General features: G+C 41.7%; 1 protein-coding gene across 10 annotated transcripts in view; it reads right to left on the reverse strand.

The window, feature by feature from the left end:
* Pias2 (protein inhibitor of activated STAT 2) overlaps positions 1–9,433 on the reverse strand; it is an 80,687-nt gene extending 71,254 nt beyond the window's left edge. For 3 of the 10 annotated variants that reach the window (XM_027397941.2, XM_027397934.2, XM_027397942.2), the window contains exon 1: positions 9,273–9,432. In XM_027397941.2, coding sequence (XP_027253742.1) covers positions 9,273–9,380 — 108 coding nt within the window. In that variant the 5' untranslated portion in view covers positions 9,381–9,432. Of the gene's footprint in view, positions 1–4,659; positions 4,679–8,785; positions 8,915–9,272 lie in introns of those variants that run through there. The other 7 variants (XM_027397933.2, XM_027397937.2, XM_027397935.2 and 4 more) reach the window with 6 other exon arrangements.
* Positions 9,434–10,038: the final 605 nt, after the last annotated feature.

Here is a 10,038-nt window from a genome sequence, read left to right on the forward strand (position 1 = left end):
GTGGATAACTTAGATCCAAAGCTTGATTATATTCTGTTTATTTAACCTTCTACTCATTCTCCTACAGGAATTCTTATGCAGAGAGATTTTTTTTTTTTCGAGACAGGATTTTTCTATTTAGCTTTGGAGCATTATCCTGGCACTCGCTCTGTAGACCAGGCTGGCCTTGAACTCACAGAGATCCGCCTGCCTCTGCCTCTTGGGTGCTGGGATTAAAGGCATGCACCACCAACACCCATCAAGAGGTGATATCTTAGAATGGATGTTTTTACTACACAGAGTAAAAAAATTAAAGACCTATGTACAGAAGGTTTCTGAATTGATTCTGAAAGGAAAACTGAGACTTGGTCAAATAGCTGGAATAGACCCAGCAGAAATTGTGGTACCTTCTACCAATGCTGAAATCGCCTCATTATGGACAGAAAATAAACAGTAATTTCTAGGGAGATATTAGCAACAAATATCCCAAAAGCAAGAGACCTGTTTATAAAAAGAATTGGATTTTCCCTCATATGACAATGGTAACAACAATTTCTGGAGCCCCTACATTCTACACTGATGCAAATAAATCAGAAAAGGCTGTAAGTCAGGAAAATTAAGTAAAGTGACTTAAAACTCTTATGATCCAGTTCAGAAATCACAATTATATGCTATTCTCGTGGCACTATTAGATTTTCAGAACCTCTTTATATAGTTACTGACTCTCAATATGTATTAAGATTTATCTTACATATTGAAACTGCTAAACTTTTTCAGATGATTCAGAATTAACTGTTATTTATTCATCTACAACAGTAATCAGTAATCAGAAAGAGAAGTCATCCTTTGTATATAACACTTATCAGACAGGTCTACCAGGCCCTCTAGCACAAGGTAATGATGAAATTGATCAATTATTGTTAGGAAATGTGCTAGAAGCCTCCGAATTTCGTAAGAAACACCATCATTTTACATTTTCTTCAAATGCAAATGGTTGAAGGAATATTTTTCTATTACTTGGCAAGAAGACAAAGAAATAAGGAAATGTCCTACTTGTCCTTTGTATAATCAAACTCCATGACCTACAGGACATAACCCAAAAGGTACTCAAAGAAATAAAATTTTGCAAACAGAGTTTCATTTGTAAGAGTTTGGAAAATTAAAAATATGTGCATCATATCATAGAAACATATTCAGAATTTAATGGGTAACTGCTTTAAGTTTTGAAAAGGCTGATTCCATAATTACACAATTATTAGAAGTCATGGCCATTATGGGGATACCTGTATAAATTACGCATGGCAATGTTCCTGCATATGTCTCTAGTAAAATGAAACAATTTTTCGAATATTACAGGTATATCACACAATCCTACGAGGCAAGTAGTTATAGAAAGATCTAATCACACTTTAAAAGATATATTTTCCTGGACAATGGTGGTGCACCTCTTTAATCCCAGCATTCCGGAGGCAGAGACAGGTGAATCTCTGTGACTTCAAGGCCAGCTTAGTCTACAAAGAAAGTTAGAAGACAGGCTCCAAAGATACAGAGAAACCCTGTCTCAAAAAAACAAAATCAGGTAAGCTTAATAAGCAAAAAACGGGGACAAAGATTCCCAGAGATAGATTACACAGTGCTTTGGTGACTTTTGCTTTTTGTTTGTCGAGACAGGGTTTTTCTGTGTAGCCCTGGCTGTCCTGGAATTCATTCTGTAGACCAGATGGCCTCAAACTCACAAAGATCCGCCTGCCTCTGCCTCCGGAATGCTGGGATTAAAGGCAAGTGCCACCACAAGAACAATGGCTGTGGAGAGGCAATGGATAACAGAAAAACCTGAATTAAATCAGCCTATATATTTTAAGATGTACTGACCTCGTTGGAGAGATGGCTCAGAGGTTAAGAGCACTGACTGCTCTTCCAGGGGTCCTGAGTTCAATTCCCAGCAACCAAATGGTGGCTCACAACCATCCATTATGAGATCTGGTGCAGATAGATATACATGGAAGCAGAATGTTGTATGAATAATAAATAAATAAAATCTTTAAAAAAAAAAAAAAAAGATGTACTGACCTCAGAATAGAAACCATAATATGTGTTACATTGGGAAAGAGGTTTTCCTTGTTTCCACAGAAGAAACACTATAGATACCATCAAGATTGATAAAGATTAGACTTGAACAGGAGAGACCTCCTGGTTAGGAGGTGATGATAGTTAATCAAACAGCATGGCCATTCAATCTAAAGTTATTTTAAAACTAACAAATGCTTGTTATTTGATCAGTTATAACTTGCCATAAGGGAATCTCCCCCAAAATTAGGTTTGGGGAAGGGTTTTGATTTTGTCTTTTCAGGAGATTGAAGGCATCTTGCTAAGGACTCTGAAGATCACTGAATAAATAAGGAATGAGAAAAAGGACAAATCATCCAGGAAAAAAAAAAAAAAAAAAAGTCCCAAGAAAAAGAGTAATTTGGCTTATTAGTATAACATATTTCCAACAGGACAGAATTTTCATAAATCTTCCCAAATATTTGTTTCTGCTTTTCTCTACCAACATATAATGCAAATGGTCTTTTTATAGTCCCAGTCCAATTAAAAATTGAAGCTAGCTTTGGAGTTACAATGTGGCTCTCTCCTCCTCTAAACCCAAGAATGTTTGTTAAAGTAAAATCTAAAATCTGTCTCCTGTCAGAACAGCTACCTAATATGAAGTGAAACAAAAATTACAAAACTATTTTACTGCCACTAATCTCATGATCCTTTGGTCCTATTTTGAGTCTTGGAAGCTTTTCTTAAGGTATAATCATTGTCTCAAAATTTAATATATTCATATTTTTAATTTTCATATTAATGGTCACATAAAGTACTAATTAATTCTAGAAAAAGGCTTCATCATGTAGTTTCTTGTACATGATTTTGGGTTCGGGTCTCTATTAGGTAACTAGGAACTAAGTTTTTGTACTCTAGATGTACCTAACAAATACTGATCCTTTAACCTCTTTGAAATGTGCTGCATATGACATTTAAAATGTTTTCTGGAGTGAACCACGACCACAGAACACACGTAACAGTGACCTTTGAAGTCTACAAAAGGATGATAGGGACCCACAATGACAATTCTGTTAGGACTATGATAATACCACTAAGCTGAAAAACATCACCTAAAGATCATCTTTGGACCACAAACTGCTCAGGACAACTTTGATGTAGCTAGCTGACATGAACCAGCAAAACAGACTACTCTAGCTATGACTTGACTGAGACAAGCCCTGCACTTTCCCATTACTCAGAGACTGGACGACAAATGATACAGCTACCTCTCCCAGGGCTTGACAATTAACCCAAATTATTCTTTTCAGGATCCCCTAAAAAATGACATCACCCCCCAGACAACAGGAAGTAAATTTAAGAACATAATGACACCCACATTCCCAAGAGGTACAATGGGTGGTTTTTGGTCGATCAATGAGTTATGGATACTTGTTATTCTTTAGGGGGGTTGGTTACAAATTGTTTTAGTTATAGTCAGGAAGAAAGTTAAAGATTAGATTCAGAGTTCTTGTTTTAAAAAGAAAAAAGGGAGATATAGATAGGATATAAGGGTAGATTATTGACTCTATTCTGAAAATAATGGTGAATATGGAAATAGGATAAAAAGAATCTACTTTTAAACCAAAAAAGCAACTACTAGTTTTAAATATTTTACACTGGCTTGGATTTTTTTGTATATTGGTAAAAGTTGAGATTATTTTTGTTAGAACATACTGTACATACATTTCTAATCTTGTTCAACATATTGCACCTATGCAACTCATTTAACAATCCAATGCAAATTTTTAGCCCTTGAAAGTTATTATTACCAACTATTTAGGATAATAAGAAAATTCAAGTTAGTAATTAGACACCTATTACAATTGAACTTGCAGTCATATTAGGTATGTTTTCAAAGTCAAAAATACCTATTTTAAATAGACAGGTTATCTTCAAATACTTCAGTGACTACAGAATGATGGCATTTAAGATGTATTAATAACTTTACTTTTTTTGTGGCAAAACTTAGGCAACAAAGCCAGGAGTTGGTGGTGCACGCCTTTAGTCCCAGCACTTGGGAGGCAGAGGCAAGTGGATCTCTGTGAATTCGAGACCAGTCTGGTCTACAAGAGCTAATTCCAGGACAGCCTCTAAAAGCCACAGAGAAACCCTGTCTCGAAGAAGAAAAAAAAAAACTTAGGCAACAAAACCCTCTCAAGCAGTGGTCCAGGTGATCAAACATCCAAAACAGCTGAGATGATGCAGCCTCAGACTACTACAGCCAGGAATTGGCCATGATTATGGGTTTTCTCAGGATATCCTTGGGATTGACAGCGCCCCCAAACAGCAGGAAGCAGTTTGGAGGGAACTATGCCCAAATTCCCAAATATTGTTTAAAATGCTTGTTTTCATTTAAACAGAGGTGGTTATAAATGGTTAATGATCACAGTCAATCTCTTTCTAAAGAAAAAAAGAAACTATGATATAGAAATGAATACTTTGCATTGATATGGACTTTGGTTTATTAATACAAATTTAAGTCAAGTTTGTTGTGTATATTTCTACTCTTGTTTAGGCATTGTGTTTATACAGCTCATTTAAAAATAAATAGTTAAATACAGATTATAGTCACCTACAATAGTCAAAACTTACAGTCATGTTAGTTTTCTAGATATGCAGAGATATATCTGAGCTGGATATTCTTCAAGCCTTTCAAAGACCTACAAAATATGGCATTTAGAATGGTTTATTAGGGTTTTCATGACAAAGAGACACAACTGCTCCTGGCAACAACAATTACATCAGAGAAGAAGATGGGCATCAAAGAAACTTGTTGTGGAGTTTGCCTTCGACATGGCAACACTAGTCATTTGGGCTCTTGTCTGAACTGTTTGGCTGTATATTGTATAAACTGGACATGCAGGACCCACAGGAAACTGACTGCTGAACTTGCCAAAAACAAGACAGTCCTTCAGGGTTCCTGCTTCATGGAAGAGTCTGCCAGACATTCTGCAGGACACAGAAAAATGACTGACAAACTGCCAATACAGGCAGGACAGGTTAAATTTCCTGCTTCGCTGAGAAGTCTGCCAGACACTCTAGGACTATAGGCTGAAGATGGATGCCCCAACATTACAGAAGATCTCTAGGTGACTGTCCAGGCAGTAAGTGATCTCTGTCAATTCTAGAGTTTATACATTATCCTTCTGGGGTGTTTGATGGAGTTGAAGACAGATAACTAAGGATAAAAGATAAGTTACATTTAAAATTTTAGACTCACAAAGATGAAAGATAGAATATTGTCTTTAAATTTTGCCAAATGTTAAAGGACTAAATACTGTTAACTATATAGTTCTTGCTTGGTAACTATTTTGTTATATATAATTTTACTGTTAAAGTTAAAAACTTTTTTATTTAGACAGAAAAGAGATGATGGAGATGTCCTTCTGCATATATGTTTCACTTATCAGTTGATGAATAAAACACTGATTGGCCAGTATCCAGGCAGGAAGTATAGGTGGGGCTACAAGATGAGAATTCTGGGGAGAGAAAGGCAGAGAGAAGCCACCAGAGAGACGCCATGTAGCTGCTGAAAGAATAACATGCTGAAGCATTCTCTGGTAAGCCAAGACCACATGGAGATACACAGTTTAATAGAAATGGGTTAATAATTAAGAGAGAGCTATCCAGTAAGAAGCCTAAGCCAGGCTGGAGAGATGGCTCAGAGGTTAAGAGCACCAACTACTCTCCCAAGGGTCCTGAGTTCAATTCCCAGCAACCACATGGTGGTTCACAACCATCCGTAATGAGATCTGGTTCCCTCTGCTGGTGTACAGATATACAGATATACATGGAAGCAGAATGTTGTATGCATAATAAATAAAATCTTAAAAAAAAAAAAGAAGCCTAAGCCATCGGCCAGTTTATAATTAATATAAGAATCAGTATGTTTATTTGGGGCTAAAAGACAGCAGGACCAGACTGGACAGAAACTCCGTCTACATCAGAAACCCAACTTTTCTGCCTTTATGACTTCACCCAGTACTTAGATCCTTGAGAGAATACTTTAAGGGGGAAAAGCAAAGAGGCAACGACAGACATGCCACACTTCTTTGTGGTGTTTTTTTGGGAGTGTTTTAGGTTGGGGGGGGGGTTCTTTGTTTTTCAAGACAGGGTTTCGCTGTGTAGCTTTTGAGCCTGTCCTGGAACTGGCTTTGTAGACCAGGCTGTCCTCAAACTCAGAGATCCACCTGCCTCTGCTTTCCAAGTGCTGGGATAAAAGGTATGCACCATCACCACCCAGCCCTTTATGGTGGTTTCGTTGTGGGATGTTTTTTTGGTTTTTAGAGACAGGGTTTCTCTGTGTAGTTTTGGAGCCTATCCTGGCACTCACTCTGGAGACCAGGCCTGCCTCTGCCTCCCGAGTGCTGGGATTAAAGGCCCCGCTTATGGTGGTTTTGAATGAGACTGCTTAGAAGGATTGGGAGGCAAGGCTTTGTCAGAGGAAGTATGTGGCTGGGGTGGGCTTTGAGGTCTCTCTCACTTCCTGTTGACTGCAGATCAAGATACACAGCTCTTAGCTCAGCGGTTCTCAAACTGGGGTACGAATGACCTTTTCACAGGAGTGGCCTAAGACCATCAGAAACATAGATATTTACAAACCATAACAGTAGGAAAATTACAGTTATAAAGTAGCAATAAAAATAATTTTATGATTGGATGTTACCACAACATGAGGAACTATATTAAAAGGGTCACAGTATTAGGAAGGTTAAGAACCACTGTTTTAGTTACTGCTCTAGCCTATGCCTGTCTGCTTTCCACAATGATGATAAGGGACTAACCCTTTCAAACTGAAAGCAAGCCCTAATTAAATGTTTTCTAAGAGCTGCCTTGGTCATGGTGGTTCTTCACAGAACTAGAACAATAGAAACTAATACAATCTTATAACAAGTTAATTTACATCTAGCTAGTTAATTCACAAACTAGTTGGCCATCCCTTCAATTATAACAAAGATGTTATAAGTGAGCATCTAGGGAACCAAATAATTTCCCCAGCACGTGAAAGCTTCTTAAGCAAGCCACAGTATTATAATCATCATGACTACAATCTATGTTTCATTTTCCTCACAGAATTACAAGAATAACAATATATATATGAAATATTTGAACCAGAATTTGGTGTGTATAGGGACATATTAAAATGAGTATGTGCCATCATCATCACTTTTTGCACTGAGAAGTAGGATAACATGTGTCTGCCCTAAGCAGCTAAGGCAAAAGATAGTGGATAATCTTCCAGCATCTACTCTGAATCATGGTCCTAAATAGTCTTATCAATAAAAACCTGGAGTCAGATATCTTGGTAAATGTGGAAAGATCAGAGATACAAAGAACAGCCACCCACACTTCTTACCTCACCCAGTCCTCAAACCAAAAGGGCTGAGATCCCACCTATGTCCAGCCTTATCACTTTCTGTCTCCTGTTTGTACAGACCTCCAGACCTCTATGGTTAATTAGTGGCTAACTCCACCCTCTGACCTCCAGGCAAGCTTTGTCAGAACAGAAACAAAATATCACACAACACCTCTCAGCCTGCAACCTTCTTTCCTGTCCTCCAAAAACCTTCATAGGCCAAGTCTCCTGTGGTCATCTACTGCCTCAGATGAGCCAAGGACATTACCTTGTACCAAGCACAAGAAGATGCAAACACCACTGTGTCTCAGGTGAAGCTTATCCAGAAAACAAAATGGAGAAAAGCAAAAAGGGATACTTTGGTTTCCACTGCTTTCAAGGTCCATCTGAGTACTAATGCCCTTTTCCACCCTATATGATTAAGGTTAGTTTAGCTCTTCACTTTAACCAGTGACACTTCTAAAAGTCTAATACAGCCGGGCCTTTAATCCCAGCAAGCGGACCTCTATGAGTTCGAAGCCAGCCTGGTCTACAGAGAGAGTTCCAGGACAGACTCCAAAGCTACACAGAGCAATGTTGTCTTGAAAAACACAAACAAAAAACGGAAAACAACAACAAGAAGTCTAATACAAGAAACCCTAGTGAGGTTTCCACCAACCAAACTTAAGAAAACAAAGACTACTTTCCCTGGAAGAGGAAATATACATGTTACTCTACAAAAGTTATGGTAATATTGCAGGGGAAAAAAACTCCAGTGTTCAGTTTCCTATAGTGAGGCACAGTTGCGTCAGGAGCACCACTAAACACAGGACAAGTAAGAAGGTTCAAATATGCTTTACAATCATGGTTCTCTGTATAAACTGATATGGGATACAACATGTATGATATACTTTTTACTGTGAAAATCACTCATTTCAGAAACAAGAGGGTACTGTGAAATTCATTCTTTTGTTGGTGTCCAACCACACAACATCCTTTTCCCACACAATAATGGTCTTACAAAGCAGAACAGTTTTACCAGTTCAAACAGCTGATTGCAATTCATTTAACTTCAAATCCAGACTTATACGTCTCTACTTTAAAACACAATTAAAAATCAGGGTTTCTGTCTGTAACCATCCCACATTCGTCGTCAGTAATTCGGGGTTCAACTCGACTCATTTATCACACCTGGTTTGGTTAGGGATAAGACTTCTGTGAATCTGGTGGAGGAAAAGAATCTTTTTCGGTGTAACCACCTCTCTTTTAGACCCCGACTACAATAAAGTTATGACCTTGCTCTCGTGCTAAGAAACAGTTTTTCCTCAAGAGCTAAAGGGGTGCACAAACTACATGACAACACGGACTTTGAAGATCTCTTACCATGGTTACAAACCAAGTATCTGGATATGAGGCCGACTACGGAAGGCGGTGTTCCCAAAAGGGCGCGCTTCTCCCCACGCTGAGGAAGCACTGGTGGGAGGAAGGGGCCTGATCTCCTGACAGACCTGCCTAGACCACAGCGGGGAGAGGAAAATTCCCAAACGCAACTTAACGTCGCCGGAGGCAGTCTTCACCCAGCGAACGGCGGCCACGAGAGTCCGGGGTCGCCGCCGCCGAGTCAGCCCACCGGCCCTCGGGGGCCCCGGCCCTCCAGGTGTGCGGCCCACCACCCCGGGCCAACCGCCCGCCCTCGCCCGCCCTCGCCCGCCCTCGCCCCGCCCTCGCCCGCTCCGTCCCTCCCCGCGCGCAGGCGCCGAGGATGCGGCTCCGCCAACCGGGTCGCACGCCCCGGCGCCGCCCGCGCTGCTCCCGCCTCCCCTCTCCCCCGCCAGCGGCCTCCGCTCCCCCCCCCCCCCGCGACGCTCACCCTCAACTCCTCGAAATCCGCCATTTTATTCCCGCCCGCGGGCGCCTCAGCCGTCGCCGCTCCTCCACCCGCTGCGCCAACGACACCGCCGCCCGCCTCCTGCAACATCCTGCACTGGGGCGCCGCTCTAGACGCGCGGCCGCGCGCCGCGCGCCGAACCGCCACCGCCACCGGGCCCGTCCACGTGACCTTGCGCGGGAGGGCCCCGCCCCCGGCGCGCGCGCAGGCCCCGCCCCTCGCGGCGCCCCAGCCCACCACGCGCTCTCGGCCTTCCGCCCGAGCGCCCCCCACGCGCTTCCGGTGGTGGCCTGTCCCTGCTGAGTCTCGCCGGCCCGCGTTTCCCGGCCCCACCCCCTCTCCCTTTTCCCTACTCGGGGACGCTGGCCGCTACCGAGGCTCGTAGGAGCGCGGTCGTAACTGCCGCGTTCTTCCCGGACTTGCAGGAAGGCCTTGGCTGAGGAAGTGGCGGGGAAAAGAGAGGTGACGGACTCACCGAGGCATTCGGGAAGATTTCGCAGTGCTCTTCCCAAGGTGGCTGAGAACACAGGAAGCAGCCTCAGTGCCATCCCCAGAGTAGCTATGGTGGGATAATCCAAGTATGGGTTATGGGTAAACCGTTGTTCCAAGCTAATGGTGCTCACAAATAACAATTTGGGGGGGGGGGGTTGTCTGTCTGTTTTTGAGACAGGTTGGAACTCAGGTAGACCATGCTGGTTTCTAACTCGGTAGTAAAGGAGTGTGCCACCACACCCAGCTGCATAAGAGC

Source organism: Cricetulus griseus, chromosome 2, assembly GCF_003668045.3.
Source record: "Cricetulus griseus strain 17A/GY chromosome 2, alternate assembly CriGri-PICRH-1.0, whole genome shotgun sequence".
In the NCBI taxonomy this organism is placed as follows: Eukaryota; Metazoa; Chordata; class Mammalia; order Rodentia; family Cricetidae; genus Cricetulus; species Cricetulus griseus.